The sequence below is a fragment of the Equus asinus genome, chromosome 4 (assembly GCF_041296235.1).
Source record: "Equus asinus isolate D_3611 breed Donkey chromosome 4, EquAss-T2T_v2, whole genome shotgun sequence".
Lineage (NCBI taxonomy): Eukaryota > Metazoa > Chordata > Mammalia > Perissodactyla > Equidae > Equus > Equus asinus.
In genome coordinates, this window is record NC_091793.1 from 40,829,603 (window position 1) to 40,851,014 (window position 21,412).

The 21,412-nt window shown below is 37.3% G+C and overlaps 1 protein-coding gene across 4 annotated transcripts in view; it reads left to right on the forward strand.

The window, feature by feature from the left end:
* Nucleotides 1-21,412, forward strand: part of ANO4 (anoctamin 4) — a 380,754-nt gene that overhangs the window by 333,767 nt on the left and 25,575 nt on the right. For all 4 annotated transcript variants that reach the window (XM_070507139.1, XM_070507138.1, XM_070507140.1 and 1 more), the window contains 6 exons: nt 1,728-1,892; nt 7,983-8,019; nt 10,113-10,224; nt 11,110-11,167; nt 11,307-11,404; nt 13,292-13,434. In XM_070507139.1, the coding sequence (XP_070363240.1) occupies nt 1,728-1,892; nt 7,983-8,019; nt 10,113-10,224; nt 11,110-11,167; nt 11,307-11,404; nt 13,292-13,434 (613 nt within the window). The remainder of the gene's footprint in view (nt 1-1,727; nt 1,893-7,982; nt 8,020-10,112; nt 10,225-11,109; nt 11,168-11,306; nt 11,405-13,291; nt 13,435-21,412) is intronic.

A 21,412-nucleotide genomic window follows, 5' to 3' on the forward strand; every position in this document is an offset into this window, starting at 1 on the left:
CTTGGTAGATCGAAGGGTAGGCAGCATGCCCAGAGCCTCTCAGCTCAGATTAAGATTTAAATCCATGACCTTCTACAGATTCTTCTTTGTAAGCAATTGTGTTATGTTTTGCCTTCTAAAAGTACATCCATATTTATTATTCTGTTTTTTGTTTCTCACAACAAGACATATAGATGTAGACTAAGCTTTCCCTGCTCTACAGATGGGTAACCTGGAGCATACGAGGCCAAAGCCATGGAGAGGAAAAGATGCTTACCTAAGATCACACTGCTAGCTGGTAGCTGACCCAGGACTCAGGCCTGACTTCTGACTGAGTCCAGCGAGCTGTCCATTCCACCAGGTTGCCACCTTTGTCTGAAATGCAAAGTAGATTTCACCTGTCTCCCTATCAACAGTTCTAGGATTAAGACATGGGCAGTTTTTTGTTTCTCTGTTTATTATTATTATTATTATTATTATTATTATTATTATTATTATTTTAGCCAGTTCCAGCTAGGGTTTAGACTCAAGCTTTTAGAGCATGTCACTCATAGTAAGGAAAAAATAGAGTTTGTGTAAAACACAAATGCTTCTATGAAGAAAGGAATCTCTAAATCAGCAGAAGCCATCCTGAGGCCCAGCTTTAAGATCCGGTTTTTGATAACTAAGTAGACTAAGGTCTCTACTCTGACGTATTAAGTGAGTCACCTAACAAAAGCCACAAAACTTTTTGGAGTCTCAGATTCCCATTATTTCATAGATTTAGGAGATATGCCGTATTCTTCTCAAATACCATGAAATCTTCAGAGAAAGATGCCTCAGTTCAATCTGTATATATCTCTGATTAATAAGAGATTATGCACCTATCACCTAGTTGGCTCATTCAGCAACAAATAACTGAACATCTACTGTGCACCTGTAATTATGCTAAGGTGCTGCAGAAACCATGGTGATCAAAGCAGATACTGTCCCTGCCCTGATGGAGCTTACTTTCTAAGTGGGGGAGACAGACAATAATCAGACAAATTGTCAGAAATAATAAGGATACTGGAAAAAAGTATAGGTACTGTATAACAAAAAAAAGTCGGGGGGTCCTGAAAAGCTTTAATTATGAAATGGTTCTTAAGCTAAGATGTAAAGGATGAGTAGGTATTAACTAGACTGTATGGGTATCTGTGTGTGTGTGTGTGTGTGTGTGTGTGTGTGTGTGTGTTTGGCAGGTGATGGGTAGGTCAGCATTTTAGGCAAAGGAGATGGCCTGGAAGATTAAGGATGCTCAGCCCATTTGAAACAATAAAAGAAGGTCCAGAGCCCCCAGAGGGAGGGGAAAATGGCCCTCTGTGGGACTGGAGAGAGTCTTGCAGCCCGCCATAAGGACTTAGCTTTTATCCTAAGAGTAAAAGGAAGCCAATACATAGTTTTAGACAGAAGAGTGACATGATAAGATTTCCATAAATATTTGTTCATATGCTCAACCTAATATTCTGCTTAATAAAATGTTATCCCATAGCTTAAACAGTTTATCAACTTTCATGCACTATGGTTTTTCTATTTGAATAACAAAAATACAGTCAGACAAGAGAAAATATTAACCATGATGAAGAGCACACATTTTGTTGTGGCTCCTTGAGTCAGTACCACCGTTGCTTTATTTCCTTTTCTCATCAGAGGATTTTCCACGTGGCATGATCCTCTTCCTGAAACATTCCCCCATGGTGCTCACTGGGTCTCCTCTGTCTTCCTGCCAGATCTGTGTGGTGATCGCCGCTGTGTTTGGGATCGTCATTTACCGGGTGGTGACTGTCAGCACTTTTGCTGCCTTTAAGTGGGCGTTAATCAGGAATAACTCTCAGGTTGCAACCACAGGGACTGCTGTGTGCATCAACTTCTGTATCATTATGCTGCTGAATGTGGTGAGTGAGCTGCAAGGTAACTAGCCAAATGGATAAATTACGTGGGCTGCAGGTGACAGTTTTCTTCTGTTGCTAATGGGAACCTGACCTCAGAGAGGCGAGCCAGTCACATAGCACTGATGGCCTGGCAGCAAATTGCCTGGCATGAGATGCACTCAGATTTGGGGATTTAGAAGGTTTGAGTCAAATCTAGGCTCCAGGATTTTCTACGATGTAAGATTGGGCAATGTGCTTGCCCTCTCTGGATCTTGCTTCCCTTATTTACTGAATAAGATTACACTGTACACTCCTTGGGGAAATTTAGAGAAAAACCATATTTTAAAGGCCCAGCTCAGAATCTGTAACAAAGCTCAATAATGTTGGTTCCCATTTCCTTTTGATTCCGAATGGGGGGAAGGTGGTCAATATCCAGAGCATTCCTTGAGATAACCCTGCAAGGGGCATATCATGGTGGTACATGTTGCTTGTGTTGATTTAAGGCTTTTTTCAGTTGTATATTTCAGCACAGATGTCTCCCCTGAACCCCGAACTCATAAGTTGAACTGTCTACTTGGCTATCCTCACCTAATATGTTCAAACTCAAACCCCCTATCTTCCCTCCAGGATAAGCTTCTCCCATAGCTTCCCCTGTTATAGTTGCTCAGGCTGAAAACCTTGGCATTATCCTTAACTCCTGTGTTTCTCTCACCATCAAAATGTTTCCAGAATTTGATCACTTTTCACACATCCCCAACTCACACCTTGGTCTAAGACCAACATCTCCCATTTGGGTTATTGCAGTGCCTTCCCACCTGGTCTCCCAATTTCCACATTTGCTCCCTGAATCTAGGCTCATCCCAGCAGCCAAAGCGAGTTTCTAACATGTGGGCCAGCTCACGTCACTCCTCTGTTCACAATGTCCAGTGACTTTCCTCTTGCTCAGAATAAAAGTTCACATTTTCATATGGCTTCTGGGGCTCTCCCTCATCTGGCCCCAGTGACATCTCTGACCTTGTCTCCTCCCTACTCATCCTGATTCTCCCGCTCCATGCTGGTCTTCTCTTTGTTCCTTGGATGTGCCAGGCATGCTCTCACCTTAAGACTTTTTACTTGCTCTTCTCTCTGCGTAGAATATTCTTCCCCACAGGGTCTGCATAGCTTACTCTCTAACCTCCTTCAGATTGTTCAAATGTTACTTTTCTAATAAAGCTCTTCCCTAGTCACTCAATTTAAAATTGCAACCCACTCCTTTCATCTGACAATTTCCTATCTCCTTGCCTACTTGATTTTTCTCCATGGCATTTATGACCATCTCATATGCTATTTTAAAAAATTTGTTTGTTTATTATCTGTCTTCTCTATTGGAATGTAGGCCCATGAGGACAGAAACTTTTGTCTGTTTTATTATTTTTTTTACTGTTGTTATTTCCTAGTGTCTAGAAAAGGGCCTGGCACATAGTAGGCCCTCAGTAAATTGTTGTGATTATTTACAGAACAAAAGGTAATGGCTGACATTGTTAGACTTGAGGTCAACCTATACATAAAAATGCTGACCTTCGATGTTTGTAGTAGGGAATAAATAAGATAATGTATGTGGAGTGCCAAGCACAGTGTCAGGCATGGAGTAGATGTTCAATTAATTATAGTTCCCCTCACCCTTATTTGTATTGCATCTTAAATCTGGGCCATATGCTGAAATGCTCTCATCATTAGAAAAGGACTTTCCAAAGGCCAAATAATTTAATACTATTATCAACATAGTTTTCTCTATTCAGATTGTCATTTCTAGCTCTTTAACCAATCCTAAATTCTATAAATCAATAAATTCTGTGTGATTCCTAAAAGAATTCAATGTACCTGATAATAAACGACTTTATTTATGATTCTTAGATGAACTAGTAATCACTGAGCTAGTGAAATATAGGTAATTTATTATTATTACTATTAAAATACACAGGGACTTCTTTATTATTTTAGCAAAAAAGTTTCAAAATTCAGAAGTTATAAAAATGAAAAAAGAGCAGTTCTGATTACTTTGACGTGATGATTGTGTAACTGCTTGATCAAATGGAGACCTAAAGTGGATGTTTGGGACCCATGGCACTCCCCTCTCCACGACTCAGCTAGTCTCAAAGTTAATTGTGGAATACACATTGTGAAGGAGTGTGATTCATAGAGAAATTAACCAAACAGCCAGAGCTGTGAAAGATTCTGCGTGCAGGTAGGATGCAATGAATTAAAGCTTACCGTATTTTTATCATTTCTTTTCTCCAATGCTTTATTAAAATTTAATTTATGCATCTTAAGAAATAAATTTCTGGACACATGCAGTGAGCCTATAAATACATGTTTGCTCATACATTTTGAGCAGATGCCAATGTTATCAGAGTAACACTTCATTTAACCAGAAATCACTTATCTAGCAATCTCTACTTCATGATTCACAGCCAAGGAAAGAGAAAGTAAGAAAACTAAAAATGAAGAAGGGAGCATAAAGAGTGGGAAAAGTATAACGTTACAGGCATTACAAAGCACCCACTATGTGCTGGGGGACAGACTGCTAGGCATTTTCTATGTTTTAACCTAACAAAGAGTTTCAGAGTCACCCAAACAGATGATGTAGAGTTCACACACTAAAGCTAACATGTCTTATTCTTATAAATTCCCTTAAGGTTTATTTTCATTTATTTTAGATGCAATGCAAATATCTTTGGTGTTCTGATTTCTGAGCCAACATCAAACTAGAATAAGAGAAGTTTACTAAGGGAAGAATACTGAAAAGGGTAGGAAATGACAAGCCATAGCCAGGGGAAGGAAAGAAAATTAAAAGCCTATATAAGAATTCTCAAAGCAGCAGCATCTAAGACCCTTTTGTGCAGGAACCAGTTGCCTTACTCTCCTCTTCAATCTCTGATGCATCCCCATCTCAGCACACATATTTACAGTTCTGTCTTATGCCCTGAAGCTTTGCAGTTTCCATTATGAAGGTAACCAAGTGTGTAATATAGTTTGGAAAGATTTTCATCAGAATATCTAAAAGAAAAATGTAAGTCCTTAAGCAAATATCGCATAAAGGACAGATGACAGACTAATAACTATAAAATAGGTGTGACCAGTTCAGAACTAAACTATTTACTGACTTCTGAAGTTACTCAATTTAAGGTATTTTCATGACCAATAATTTATATTTTTATAGCTATATAAACTGTTTTAAACTACTTAAAAGTTTGGCCATACTGGTCTTACAAAAAAAAATCATGTAGGCATTAATCACTAATATTTTTTCACTAATTGAAAATAAAAACCTCGAAAGCTAGATTGTTTGTATGTTCATTAAAGCCTCTAATTTTTAAATAATATAATTGTTATGGATCACATATCTTGTTTCTGATTTTTTGCTAGGGTTGTCCAATCCTAACTGAAGAAGCAGATCTATAAGAGATGTCTATCTTCTAGATTTAATGATGTGTGTTTGCTTTTATGTAGTGTATACTTTAAAAATAAAATTCATGTTATTTTGCAAAAGTATTCTGGATCCTAACAAAATATTATGCCTCTTAGTGACTGGTTAAGCAGTACTTACTAGTTTTCATTTTATTCCATGTCTTGAAAAATAAATGTTTCAAAGATGGAGTGAATAGGATGGATTGTCTTGTCATACTGTTTCAGTTCCGGTCTGCTTCACTAGTGACCAAAGAACATATCAATATGATGGTTTCAAGCTAAATATGCCAATAAAGGATATATTCCAGGGGGAGACTAATTATTACCATCCTTTTGATTCAGCCACACCAATATGAATCAGATATTTCATTATACCATAAACAGTAAAAACCACAATGTCTTGTTCCAAAAAGAAGTAAGCCCGAAAATATGACTTGCGTCAGAACAAGCCCACATACATTGATTGGGCTGACAAGATCAAATTAGAAGTTCTCATAGCTTCTTTTGGACATACCCTTAAGATCAGAAAGCTTTCCATCATTTACAGATTTAACACAATTTGTGGCATCCAGTTTGGAAACTTTGATATTCTACTGCTCTTATCAGAACAAACCATCCATGGGTTTCTGTCTCAACTGCCTAATGAGAAATCAAGCCTTTTCCAGAATCCACTCACCTGAGGATCTCTTGCCGGCCATCAGTCCCTCTGGTTATGTGTCCTTTCCTTCTGCATCCTGCTCAAAGCCTCACTGTCCATCTCATTGCATCTTCAACATGTACACAAAGTGTTCACAGGTGCCATGGATTCCTACTGTGTCCTGTACACTTTACTTTATTTTTCAAAAGGTTAATATTAATCATATTTCAACTCCTATGCTCTTCTTTTTTAAAATTCCAATATTTTCAGTGTCAAACCAAAATATTAAAGGCCTCTCATCAACTCCTAAGGCCTTTGAGACAAGTGTGCAATGTGAGACACTTTGACAAATGTTTGTGAACTTGAAAGAGATAGAGGATAAACTAGGTAACCAAAAATTGTATTTTTGAGAAAGGTGATCTCACCAGTTGAGTCTAATTTTTCTTGATAATTATGTAATTAAATAACTTTAATGATACAATGCCTTTGTAATATCAAAATACGTTTAATATTGGGCTGGCCCCATGGTGTAGTGATTAAGTTCGGCACACTCCACTTCAGTGTCCCGGGTTCACAGGTTCAGATGCCGGGTGCAGACCTACACCACTCACCAGCCATGCTGTGGTGGCAACCCACATACAAAGTACTGGAAGTTTGGCACAGATGTTAGCTCAGGTGAATCTTCCTCAAGCAAAAAATAAAAAAAAGAGGAAGAGCGGCAACAGATGTTAGCTCAGGGTAAATCTTCCTCAGCAAAAAAATTATATATATATATAAAATTTATATTTTATATAAATTTATATATATAATTTATATATATTATATATATATATGTTTGATTAGAACATCTGCCCTATTTTGTGGTTTACCAGTATTTTATTTTTATGATAAAATTGAAATGTGTGACTAATCTATACAGGATTTCTTATTGAAAATTACACCAACCTCTTTTAACATTAGACTCCAAGAGTCTGAGGTTTCTATACACAAAATTTGATACTATGGCCATATTAATTATTTCTTATAACAAACCATAGTAATTTCTGAAAGTTTAGAGTCATACAATCTGAGGGTTTTTTTCCTAGTTCTGTAGTTAGCAGAGATCTGGGATAAAAGAATTCGAAAGTTAGGAAGGACCTTAAGATCAGTGAATTCAATACTCATTCTCAACCACGTATAAGGAAAATGATGGTCTAAAAAAGAGGTGAGGTAACGTGCCCAAGACCCACAGCTTGCAGGCTGGTAAAGCTGTAATTCCTGCCTGGGGAATTTTAACCAGTGTGATTTCACCACTTTAGTCTAAATGTGATCTTAATTTTCATATTGTTCGAGCCCATTTGACTAGTTTTTCTTTTCTTTTTCATTTATCATCTTTCATTTGAGAGAAAGCACTTGCTTTTTTTTTTCAATTTATACACTTCCTCGAGGAATCTCCTAGAGCTGGGTTTGCCATAAACTGTACCCCTTGCACTTGCATATACACATAAACACGGGCACATTCATGCACACCCCTTCCATTCCATTGTAGGACCCTCTATTTACCAGATGGCTGGGTGAGTTAAGGATGCACCCAATTAACTAATGGAAAAGCAGAATACCATAAGTTTAGGAGTGCTATAATCTATAAAATACAGCAGTGCATAAAAACAATAGGACTGTAGACTCTTGCCATTAGAATCAGTCTTAGAGATTCTACATTGAGGATGCTGAGGCCCAGGAATGTTGTGACTTGCCCAGCATCACTTAGCAATTAGTGGCAGCTAGCCTGTTATCACAGAATTATTCACGTCGAAGCAAGAATTTAAAATTAGGAAATTTTAAAATTAGGAGATTTTAAAATTAGGAAAATGGGACCTTGTACATTTCTTTCTTGCCCCGAAAGGACACAATTGTTCACAATGTTTTCATTGTTTAAGTGGATGGTTAATGAAATTATGTTCACTCATGACTTAATTACCTATTTCCTTTATAATTCTAGATTTTAGAACATCTACAGTTCATTTTTTAAATATATGAAATTTATTTTACAGCTATATGAAAAAGTTGCACTGCTTCTGACGAATTTAGGTAAGTGGGACCCTTTTTATTTCACCGTACAGTGTTGTGGTCTGGAAAACACCTTTTCAAAGATTCATTTCTAAAACACTGATGAAAAGAAATATTCCCTTTATTTCAAATTGCATGCCACAGTTTGTTCTTTGCCTTCAACAGGACATTTTAAAAATGTCTAGGAAGTGGTGGATCTTTCCTACCTAAAGCTTTGAAACCTGTCACCAACATGCATCATGAGCTAATGTAATTTAAAGTAGGTTTCTCTTAATGCACAAAAATATAGCATCACAAAAGTACATGTGTATAAGGAGCCCAAAATCATTTAGAAAAACTTTTATTTGCTGTTGCCTATGATTTTTATTTAATTAAAAAAATGCCAATTTTTCATGGCATATAAAAATTACAGCAAAATTAGTTGCTTTTAAGACTGAGAGCCTTTTATTAGGAATGTCAGCAGGTTCACCATCACTGACATTGGTAGAAATAACCTTCATCTGGACAAGTCACCCCCAAGAACATTTCTCCAACTCCTTAAAGCACCAGAACACTCTGGTTTCCAGCTATAAGTTGTAGATTTACTATATTTTCTAGATACAAAATTGTCCAATTTTATTAATGAGATGTTAGTCACTTTACTCAGTTTGAGAAAATTAAATGCTCCCACACAAAACCTGTTTTAGCGCATTACCATATGCAGTTTGTCCAAAGGGGAAAAAAAACTCACAGTGTTTTTATTTATAATAATTATTATAATAAAAGATGCCATTTATTGAGCCCTTCTATGTGCCAGATACAGAGCTAGGCACTTGGCATATCCCCTTTAATCTCATTGAAATCTTCCATCACTGCCACCCCTTGCCCAAAAAGATAGGAAGAGGCCTGTGTACATAGAAGAGGTAGCTGCCGGTTGGTAGACTATGGTTAGGGGCAGCTTGATCCAGACTGGCAAAGATGCCAGTGAAGATAGAGGCCTAGTCTATCCATGGTTGGGACACCTGGGAACCCACCCAGCTGGCTAACTATGACACCTTCCTATGGAACCAAACATTTGGTAGCAGAAGTGAAATAAAACTAAAACCCTTTTAGAATCGTTTGTCTTTTCTTCCCTCAACAGCAGTATAGCTTTGTTCTGAAACTGGCGTTTAAACCATTTTAAATCAGATTCTCTTTCTTTCTCCCCTCCCTTCTCAGATATGCTCCCAGGAAGCATTTTCAGTTATAATTCGTGGAAAAGAAATTGATGGGCTTAAATAGTAAATGAGCAATTAGAAGCTCAGGGAATGTGGAAACAGAGAAAGTGCTATTGCATTAGATACATTTTCTTTGACTTTGCTTGAGGTGAGGATGCAGCTCCTAGGGAAGGATAAGTGCATTTGACATGAGATGTCAAGGTGGAGGTGTGATCCATATTTTGGTTCATATCACAGTGTTCGTAGAGTATTTGCTTTATGGAAATCAAAACATGAGGAGATGAGAATTGGCTCCTGAGTGAGGTCAGGAAATTGTAAGACACAGATGGTGATATACAGTAAAAGTTCTAAAGATGAGGTCATCTCCTTGGTATTTGTCCTTGAGAATGAAAATGGTAGTTGAGGGTAACAGACAAAAAAGTCAAATACTCTCAGCATTCTGACATGGGAGTCTGACTCCCTCACCCTGAGTAGTGCCTGGCATTACACCAGAAATAGAAGTCAAGACGAAGGAATTATTAGGAGCTAGGAGAAGACCTGACCTCACCAGGTCCTACCCCACAGGGAGAAACTAAGAGGAAACTGAAAGGCGACTGCAGGGAGCCAGGACTGGGAATGAGGCCCCATCAGCCTGATTGTCTCTACTCTAGGCATCCTATAACAGTAGAACAAACTGGATGTTCTATCCCCTCAGATAGTCAGAGCCACTTTCCACCAAATTTTTGTTGGGGCTGCTCTGCCAGCTTGAGGATCCCATGGATGGTCCATTCTATCACACCCCATCCATAGACAAACTGAGGCCTCCTGCGGCCTCCTTGGGACACCTATGCTCCCACCCTGTGTGCATGGGGAGGAGGAGAGAGGGAATTGAGAGAGGCTCACACACAGCCTCTCAAATTGCTCCCCTTTTGTCCACAGAACAGCCTCGCACAGAGTCCGAGTGGGAGAACAGCTTCACCCTGAAAATGTTTCTTTTTCAGTTTGTCAATCTGAACAGCTCCACGTTTTACATCGCGTTCTTCCTTGGAAGGTAAGAACTGGATATCTCCGTACCTCCCTGGGCTGGGGACAGAGTACTCAGAGGTCACTGACCAGGGGTGACAGGGAAGCCCCTTCTTTAGAGAGATTTATACAAAGTGTAAAAAGGGGAGATCAGTCTCGCCCTTTACCTTCCCATTCTTGAGCTGGGGAATGGTCTTTTCCACTCAAAAGTACCTGCACACCTTTTCTTGCTGAGGTAAGTAGAAGAAAATTGTTTGTACATGTGAAAGATGGATTTAAAACTTGGGGGCTCCATCTGCATCTGAATCAGACCCTTGGCTCTCACACCTATATGAGCAGGTGGCATGAGGGGGCAGGTGGCCTGCAGCCTGTCCTAGATGCTGACTTCAGAATTTGGAAAGGACCATGTTTAGTGGCCATGTCCCATGAATTCCATTACACCAGGAAGTGTTTCCAAGGAGATGAGAACCAGTGAAGGCCTGAGGACTGGATTTTGATGAGATGGATGAACGGCCTCTCCTCAGTTTCTAGCTTCTTCAGCATGGAATTCTACTCAAATAGTTCAATTTTTTAAAAAAACAGTTTTATCATTATTCAAAAAGATCAGATGTGTTTACATCCAACCTGCTGCTTACACAGCAGGCACTTGACATTCAGCAGAAAGTGTTAAAAGTCACATCAATCAACAAGAACTGGCCTCTGTAGTCAGCAGCCAGACAGAAAGGCCAGAAGAGAAATAGCCCCCGGAGAATTCCAGAAGTTGTAGTTATGAGAGCTCTGGAGAGTTGCCTGATTCCCTCAGATCTGATACTTACTTTACCAGTAATTTTCATTGGAGGAGGTACTGATCTGAATATAATATTCATTGAAAGCTACAGGATGCTAATGGTTTGTTTTTCTGTGTGTGTTGAAGATTTACAGGACACCCAGGTGCCTACTTGAGGCTGATAAACCGGTGGAGACTAGAAGAGGTCTGTATTCTCCCATCATTCCTTGTTTCCTACAGACTTGCGTTAAACAGCCTTAGGGCAACTTTGTGCAGATTAGAAACCAGACCTGCTTTCTTCCTCTCCATTGATTCTTGAATTTCTGTGTTTGCTTACCTCGCAGTGCCACCCTAGTGGATGCCTTATTGATCTCTGTATGCAAATGGGTATTATAATGGTGCTAAAGCAGACCTGGAATAATTTCATGGAACTTGGCTATCCGTAAGTACCTTAGATATCTGTAGTTGAGAGGCAGCATTGTCATTATTGGCTTTTCTAGGTGTGGCAAGTAAGATAGGCAATGCAGACTCAGCAATTAAGCCAGTTTTCACACTTAGATATTCAAAGACCATCATGAAAATAATAAACATTGGCTCTTTGGGAAGATTTAGCACAAGTGGCATGAACAAAAGTGAATATTCTTTAAGAAGTTTCGGGGAGCCCCTAAGTATTGGATACTTATTTGCAATCTGCTTTAAATGATGCCTCTGCCCTTTCCGCTCCAGTATTGCAAGTTTCTAGCTATTTACAACGTATTAACTAGATCTCTATTCCCCTCCTCCTGTGCTAAATCAGGAATGGTAATTTTTTTAAACTACCTTAAATTCAGACTATACAGAAGAGAAACTTATGGAAAGGAGAAAAGTTTAGGAATTCAGAAAAGAAACCAGAGTATTTCTAAGTCAGCATATCTTAACCAATAAAACTATTATCACCCGGTGATAATAGCTCATGCTGATGAGAATGGACAAATCTTCTATCACCTTTGTAAGGATAACCTTGAATTCTGCTGTGTTTGCTCAGCTCTGGTTAATTAAGTTTTAAAGGGACATAAATCAGCAATACTTCTTCCCTTTCTGCTTTAATTCCACACCTACTGGTTTCCATGTCAGCTTATGTCTCCACAGAGGACTCCAGGTTTCAGGGAGGACCACTCAGCCAGAACAATTAGCTGGAACTTGGTTCACTTTGAAAAAGTCATCTCTTAGCTTGCTATCAGAACCCATACCAGTAATTTTCTATTCTTAGATTTATTTTTATAAACCTTATTCCAAGTATTTGATGTTTTCTATAAAACTTTAAAAAAAAAATGCATAAAATTAAGAAACACTGAAAGAACACTGTGCTGCATGCAGCTTGCAAGTAGCTTGTTAGAAATATCTTTATTACTAGTCTTATTAAACAGTTCACTATGTGAATTGCAGAAAGGGTATCACTTCCATTCACTAAAAAAAATAAAAAATTAGAAGCATTATATTCTGCTTAAATGTATAAACCACAATTTATCAAAAGGTCATAGACATCCAGGGAACTGCATTTTATCTTCTAGTAATGTGGATATAGAGCAAAATTGTGAAGTAGGCAGGGTTTGTCTTCGATACCATCCCCTTATTTCCTTTATTTCACTTTTTTTTTTGACATTTCTGCTCCCAGATACCCCTCAACTTTTTCCTCGTCCCATACAGCAGGTAGACCTGAGCCCCCCATTTCCCCAACCCTGTTCCATATCATAAGATGCTCTCCTGAACACTACTAAGGATTAATGTGCTAACCTCACCAGTGTGAGATGAATTTTACTGGGAGTCAGAGCCCCTGTTGAGCTCAAGCCAAAAGCAGGCAAGTCCGGTTGTGGAACTGCAGGCTTCAGTGTGCCAAGACAGGAAGCATTTTGTGGGTTTGCAGATATTCTAGGCTTCACAAGTCAGAATATGCAGGTCAGCACCCACATGGTAAGACTGCTCAAGGGTCCTAAATTAAGCCAGCTAGGCGAAATCTTCCTCTACCCAGAGGTCTGGGTGTTGCCTTTGTATTGGGAGATCGGTTTATAGATTTCAGTTCTCCATCCGACCCTCAGAGGCAACACTGAACATGAGACAGTTTCATGAATTATTAAAATCAGCACCAATCATTCTGCTCAGTTGCAAGTACAAATGTTTGAAGTATGGCCTCCATTGGTATTTTCTTCCTAATCCAAGGCTTTATTTCCTTCACAGTCTGTCCTAAATTTTTTTAAAACTATAGTTCTATATTCAAACTCTCCTCTTTCTTGTTACTTAAGTCTTATGAACAGTTATATGTATTTTTAAAGAAATTGATCTTGTTGTGCAGGTTAATTCAGAACTGGTGGACTAGAAGAAAAGTACGACAAGAACATGGGCCTGAAAGGAGAATCAGTTTCCCACAATGGGAAAAGGACTACAACCTTCAGCCAATGAATGCCTACGGACTCTTTGATGAATACTTAGAAATGAGTATGAGAATATTCTTCTTTATCCTTTCATCTTTTATCCTATTAATTATAAATGCAAATTCTGGATCTCTAGCTACTTTCAACTAAACACACACCTATTATCTTCAGGCCTCAGTGTGTGGGGATTCTTGAGCTAAATGCAGAGGAAGGAGTGTCTTGCTTTAAGAAGTGTAATCCATAGCGATGGTGCCCAAAGCCTATAGACACATCAAACTCTTCATGACATTGTGTCCTGTCTCTTGTAATAAATCACCAGAAAACAAAAATATGTTGGAAAACTTGGTGAACCAAAGAAAAAGGAGTTATTGCTCGTGGTGTGATTGATTCACTCATTCAGCAGATATCTGTTAAGCCATGTTCTGTACAGGCAGACACTATGCTTGGCACTAGAGGTGCAAGAACAAATAAGGCACAGTCCCAGCTTTCAAAGAGTTCACAGGCTACTGGGGGAAGGTCAGAGAAATAGAGTAAGTGCAGTAAAGTGTCATAAATGCTGCAATATGAATCAGCAGGGGGTATAGTGGGGACAGTCATTACTCTGGGGGGGGGAGAATGGCAGGAAGCTAGGAATGCTTAAGCTATGCTACACTCAAGGAATCAGATTTCTCTAGAATCAAACCCAACTATTTATCTTTGCATGTGTCTTAAGAGTATGCGCTTTGGCAACCGAGTACCTGGGTTCAAATCCCAGCCCTATCACTTACTAACTGTGAAAACGTGGGCAATTACTTAATCTCTCTTTGTGTCAATTCCCTCATCTAGTGGGAATAATAATGAGTAACCACTTCATAGGGTGTTTATGTGGATTAAATGAGTTAATGCATGGAAAGGGCTTAGAACAATGCCTGGCTCATAGTATGCACTTGGTACATATTATCTATATCATTATTATGTTCCTATTCTTATCTCCCAGGGGAGAAAAGCTAACAAAATCCTAGATATATTGAGTATGTATAGGTTTTCTATTTTTCTAAAAATTATGTTTAAGCTCTGTAACATTGGGGTAGAAGTAGGAGTAGGGATGGGCAAGATGCATTACTTCTGAGAGAAGCAATTCTTTCTGGGCAAATCTTAAAATTAAAGGAGTAGTAGAATTGATGCTTAATGTTTCTTAGACGTCTTACATCCTAAGTATCTACTGATGTTTTTAGAGTTTCAATTATACAATGGCAGAATGATATAACTTGGAGAAGAAATCAAGTTGGGCGTTAATAATAAAACTTAATAAAGGGAATTCATTAAGAGAACTAACCACTTAGGTCTCTTAATGGACTCTTCTCCCATAAAGAAGGAAATAAACGATGATGTGGGTATATTGAGTGCTCGAAAAGAAGCTTTTATGTGGCGAGAATTGGTAGTGCTCCAAACACTGCACTATCTTTGCAGCAAGAAACAAATCTCAGAAGCCTTGCAGGCAGACTAGTGAATCCTAACTGCTTACTTCTGTTCTCGTTGTTTTATTTTCTTGGTGACTTCCCTGCTTTGTTATATTTTTTTAAATTTATTCATTGAAGTATAGTATATGGTAAGACAAGCATATAAATCATAAGTGTACAGATCATTGAATTTTCACAAACTTACACTCAAATAGATGTGGGGTTGGCAAACTATGGCCAAATGCAGTCCACTGCCTGTTTTTGTAAGGAAAGATTTATTGGCACATAGCATCACCTGTTTGTTTACCTATTATCTACAGTTGCTTTTGCACTATAACAGCAGATTTGAGTACCTGTGACAAAGACTGTATGGCCCAAAAAGCCTGAAATATTTACTTTCTGGCTCTTTTCAGAAAATATTTGCCATCCTGTGAGCTAGATCAAGAAATTAATATTAGCAGTATCAAAGAAAGCTCATTTGTCTCCTCCCTGAATCATAATGCCTTCCCTAACCACTTCCCCAACTTCTAACAACACAAATTAATTTTGCCTTTTTATGGTTTCCATCTAAATGGAATTGTACAACACACATTCTTTTGTAAATGACTTTTTTCATTTAATATCATGTTTATAAGCTGCTTCCATGTTGTTTCATGTAGCAGAACTTCATTTTCATTGCTGTATAGTATTCCTAGAAGGTGTACCTTAAGCAAAATTATGAAACAAGCAGAGTTTGTCTTTGATACCCTCTCCAATGTTTCCTTTAGTCACATTTTTTTTGCATGTCCATTCCCAGATACTCTCCAACTTTCTCCCCTGCCCTTCATAACACAGAAAAGCCTCCACACCCGCCAATTCCTCAACCCTCTCCTATATCATGTAGTGTACTTCTGAGCATTGCTAAGGATTAATGCTAAATAGGTACATTTTAATAGGAATCAAAGCCTCTGTCAAGCTTGAGTCAAAAAAAGGCAAATTTACTTATGGAAAGGCAGGCATCATGTGCCAATTGGTGAACTATGTTGTGAGTTTGTGGATTTTCTAGCCTCCTGAAAGTAGGAATGCACCGTTATTTATCCATCCATTCTACTAGTGATAGGTGGATTGTTTCTGGGTTTGGGCTCTGACAAATAATACAGCTATGAATATTTTTGTACATGTGTTTTGGTTAACATGTACATATCCCTGAAGGGAATTTATCTAGGAGTGGAGTTACTGGGCCATAAGATATGCATTTGTTGATCTTCAGCAGACACTTGCAAATAGTTTTCAAAACTTTGTTGTACCAATTTACACTTCAACTAGCGGTCTAAGTGCTTCACTTATTCCACATACTCACTAAAACTTGTTAGTGTCAGTCTTTTTAAAATTTTAGCCATTCTGGTTGGTATGTAGCAGTATCTTATCATGGTTTTAATTTGAAATTTCATGGCAACCAATGATGCTGAGGACCTTTTTATATGCTTATGGTCACTTGGGTAGTTTCTTTTTCTTAGTGATTTATAGAAGTTATTTACATATTCTGGATATGAGTCCCTTGTCAGATATATATGTTGCAAGTCAAATATCCTTTCCTGGTTGGTGGCTTGACTTCTCACTTTCTTAATGATGTATTTAAATGAACAGAAGTTTCAACTTTATTCTTCTTCAAAATTGGTTCCACATAACTTTTAGAATCAGATTTCTAATTTCTACAAAAATCTTCTTGAGATATTTGTTGGGATTGAATTGAACCCCTAGATCAATTTGGGGAGATTGAGTTTTTTTCTAATCTATGAACATGATATGTCCCTGCATTTATTTCTTTTTACATTTTTCTCAGCAATTTTTTAATAGATTTTAGTGTACAGGTTTTGTACAACTTTGATTAGATTTATTCCTATGCACTTTATGAATTTTGTTCAGTTGCAATTCATGTTGTTTTATAGTATTTTCTAATGTTTTGTTGCCAGTGTAGAGAAATATAATAGATTTTGTATATCGACCCTTTATCACACAGACTTGCTAAAGTCTAATATCAATTCTAATTGTCTCTATATTCTTTGAGATTTTCTGTATACATATAATGTCACCTACAAATAATGATAATTTTACATTTTCCTTTCTAATCATTATACCTTTTCTGTTGTTCTTACCTAATTGTACTAAGATCTTCCATATAATGCTGAATAAAATTGATCATATTGGACATCCCTGCTCCTGACCTGAGGATAAAAGCATTCAACATGTTGTTATTAAGTGTGATGTCAGCCGTATTTTTTTGTACGTGCCATTTTTTTTTGGTGATCTCTCATTGTTTTATTTTTGTTGTCTGTACATATGTTTATTGACCATTTATGTTTTCTCTTCCGTGAATTGCTTGTTAACGCACTTTGCTCACTTTTCTATTGGGATTTTCTTTTCTCATGGAATTTTTTTGACCTTTTCTTTTGGAATTATTTTAGGTTTACCACAAAATTGAGAGGAAGGTACAGAGATTTCCCATATGCCTTTTTCTCCCACACATGCGTTTCCTCCCCATTATCAACATCACTCACCAGAAGGATATATTTTTTTACCAAGGATGAACCTACATTAGCACATCATAGTCACCCAAAGTCTATAATTTAGATTTGTCTCTTGGTGCTGTATATTCAATGGGTTTGGACAAATGTATAATGATGTATATTCATCATTGTAATATATAGAGTATTTTCTCTGCCCTAAAAATCCTCTTTTTTTTTTTTTAACAATCTGGCTGGAGATGTATTAATCTTTTAGAAAAACCAACTTTTGGTTTTGTTAATTTTTTTCTCTTATACATTTTCCCTCTATTTCATTCATTTCTACTTATTCTTATTTCCTGCCTGGTATGTTCTTTGGGTTTAATTTCCTCTTTTCCAACATCTTGAGAAGGAAGCTTAAATTACTAATTTTCTGCTTTTCTTCTTTTCTGTTATAGGAATTAAGAGCTATAATTTTCTCTATGAACACTGCTTTAGCTGCATCCCATAAGTTTTAACATGTTACAGTTTCCTTATCAAGACATATTTCAATTTCCATTGTAATTTATTTTTGATTGGTGTGTTTCTTTAGGAATGCGTTGCTTAATATCAAAACATCTGGGGATTTTCTAGTTATCCCTCTATCATTGGTTTCTAATTTAATTCCACTGTGGTCAGAGGATATTCTCTATGTTATTTCAGTCCTTTGATGTGTGTTGAGATTTGCCTCATACTCCAGCGTATTGTCTATTTTGGCAAGTGTTTCAAGTGTGTTCTGCACTTGTTTGGTTTAATGTTTTGCAGATGTCAGTTAGGCTAGGTTATTTGTGTTGTTCAAATCCTCTGTGTCTTTATTAAACTTTGTTTATTTTATCTACTAGTTACTAAGAAAAGGGTATTAAAATTCCCAAGTATGATTGTGGATTTATCTTATTCTCCTTTCAGTTCTGTTAACTTTTCCTTTACATATTTTGGAGCTGTGTTATTATGTGCAAACAATTGAAGATTATTCTAGCTTACTGTTGAATTGACCTTTCCATCTTTATGTAAAATCATTCTTTATCTCTAATAATGCAATATTTTGAAGATGTGATGGGCAAGAAGCTAAGGAACTAACCTTAAAACCTTCCAAAGGGACTGAGTCTCTTGTAGTCTTTTAGGGCTAAGGAAATAAAGACCCACCAGGTTCTCAGTCACAGCCAAGGAACAAGAACAAACCAGAAGTGGATCAGGCTTTACAAAAACCACACCCAAACTCCAGCCCAGCTTAATCTGTGACCAGATTGAAGTGACTATCCCCTTCCTTATCTGTCTAACAGCAGCATGAAGAACTCTTTCTGGTGGAAAAGAACATCACTGAAAGCAGAGATCAATAAACTTGCTCTTTATGGGCTAGATAGTAAATAATTTAGGTTTAGGGGACTAAGAGGAAAGAGTGAGCCTATTATATACGTATTTAACTATGTAAAATATAACCTTTTTTGCTGCAGCAGCAGCAGACTCAAGGAGTTTCTTTCTTTTTTTTTTTCCTTAGGAAGATTGGCCCTGAGCTAACATCTGTTGCCAATCTTCCTCTTTTCTTTAGTCCCCAAAGCCCCAGTGCATAGTTGTATATCCTAGTTGTAAGTCCTTCTAGTTCTTCTATGTAGGATGCCACCATAGCATGGCTTGATGAGTGGTGTGTACGCCCGTGCCCAGAATCTGAACCAGTGAACCCCAGGCTGCTGAAGCAGAGCATGCCAACTTAAAATATAACCATTTAAAAAGTAAAACTCATTCTTAGCTCACAGGTAGTTTAAAAAAAGAAAATAGGTATCTGGCCAGATGTGGCTTGCAGGCTGTAGCTTGCTGAGCCTTGATGTAGAGCCTCTGTATGTCTGGCATAAATGTAGCCTCTTGAATTGTAAGAAACAAAGTAAACATAAATTCTTAACTAAGGAAGGTGTCTTCTACTTCAAATGCAAAAGCAGAGGTATCATTTACACTACAAAAATCAAAGAAATACGGTATCACAAAAAAAAGTCATAATTCAGCAACCAAACTCAAAGGAATGGATATTGTTTCTAACTGACAAAGAATTCAAAATAGCCATTATGAAGAAATTCAATGAGCTACAAGAAAACTCAAAAAAGCAATTCAATAAAATCATGAATAAAATTAATGAACAGAAGGAGTTCTTTACCAAAGAGATAGAAATTATAAAAAACAACCAAACAGAAATTCTGGAGCTGAAGAATTCAATAAATGAGATGAAGAATGCAATAGAGAGCATAGGTAACAGGGCAAACCAGATGGAAGAAAGAATAAATTACTTGGAAGGTAAGAATATAGAAATAATTCTGTTAGAAGAGGATAGGGAAGTTAGATTTTTAAAAAGTGAAGAAACCTTATGAGAGCTATGAGATTCTATCAGAAAGGCAAATATAAGAATAACTGGTATACTAGAAGGTGAAGAGAAATGTGGCAGACAATTTATTTAAGGAAATAATGCTGAGAACTTCCCAAATCTAGGAAAGGAATTAGACATAAAAGTTCACACGGCTAATCGAACACCCTATCATCTCAATGCAAAAAGACCTTCTCCAAGACACGTGATTATAATGAAACTGACAAAAATCAATTATAAAGAAAGAATCTTAAAGACAGCCAGGGAGAAAATGAAAGTAACCTACAAAGGAACCCCCGTTAGGCTATCAATGGATTTCTCAACAGAAACTCTACGGGCCAGGAAAGAGTGGAATAACATATGCAAAGTGCTGAAAGATAAAAATTTCCAACCAAGAATACTTTATCCAGCAGTTGTCCTTCAGATATGAAGGAAACATAAAGGCTTTCCCGGACAAACAAGAGCTGAGGGAGCTCATTGCTGCTAGATCTGCCTTGCAAGAAATACCTATAGGAGTTCTTCAAGCTGAATGAACAGATGCTAGTCAGTAACACAAAAACATAAAAGTACACAAAACTCCGATAAAGGGGATAGAGTTAGAAAACTGTAAACCCATATTAGAATGGTGTGTTAACCACTTAACTATAGCACAAAGTTTAAAGGAAAAGAGCATTCGAAGCAACTACAGCTGCTAGAATTTGTTAACAAATTCAAAGCTTAAAAAGAGGTAAATTGTGACATCAAAAATGTAAAAGGGAAGGAGTAAAAGAGTGGGGACTTTATAGGCAAATTTGGAGGTAAGTTGCTGTCAGTATAAAACGGACTATTTTTTCTATGGGAGGTTTTATGTAAGCCTCATGGTAACCACAAAGCAAAAATCTAGAGTAGACTCATTAAACAGTAAAAGAAGGAGACTACCAACTTACAGAGGTAGGCAGAAATAGAGGGAAAAGAAACAGTATAGATGCAAAACAACCAGAATGTAAACGATAAGACCAGTAGTAAGTCCTTACATATCAATAATCACTCTAAATGTAAATGGACTGAATTCACCAATCAAAGGCACAGAGTGGCTAGATGGATAAAAAAAACAAGACCCAACTATACTGCCTACAGGAGACTCATTTCAGATCTAAAGACATAAGTGGGCTCAAAGTGAAGGGATGGAAGAAGATATGCCCTGCAAGTGGAAATCAAAACAACGTGGGAGTAGCCATATTTATATCAGACAAAATAGACTTAAGGCAAAAGTGGTAACAAGAGACAAAGAGATCATTATGTAATGATAAAGGGGTCAATACATCAAGAAGACATAACAATCATGGATATATATGCACTCAACATCAGAGCACCTAAATATATTAAGCAAATACTAACAGATCTGAAGGGAGAAATAGACAATACAATAATAGTAGAAGAATTCAATACCCCACTGTCAGCAATGGATAGATCATCCAGACAGAAAATCAACAAGAAAATGTTGAAATTGAACCATACTTTAGACCAAATGGACTTAACAGACATATATAGAACATTATGTCTAACAGCAGCAGAATACACATTCTTCTCAAGCGCACACAGAACATTATCCGGGATAGAGATCATATGATAGGATACAAAATAAATCTTAGCAAGTTTAAGAAGATTGAAATCATACCAACTAGGTATTCTGACCACAGTGGTATGAAACTAGAAATCTGTAACAAAAGGAAAGCTGTAAAATCTACAAATATG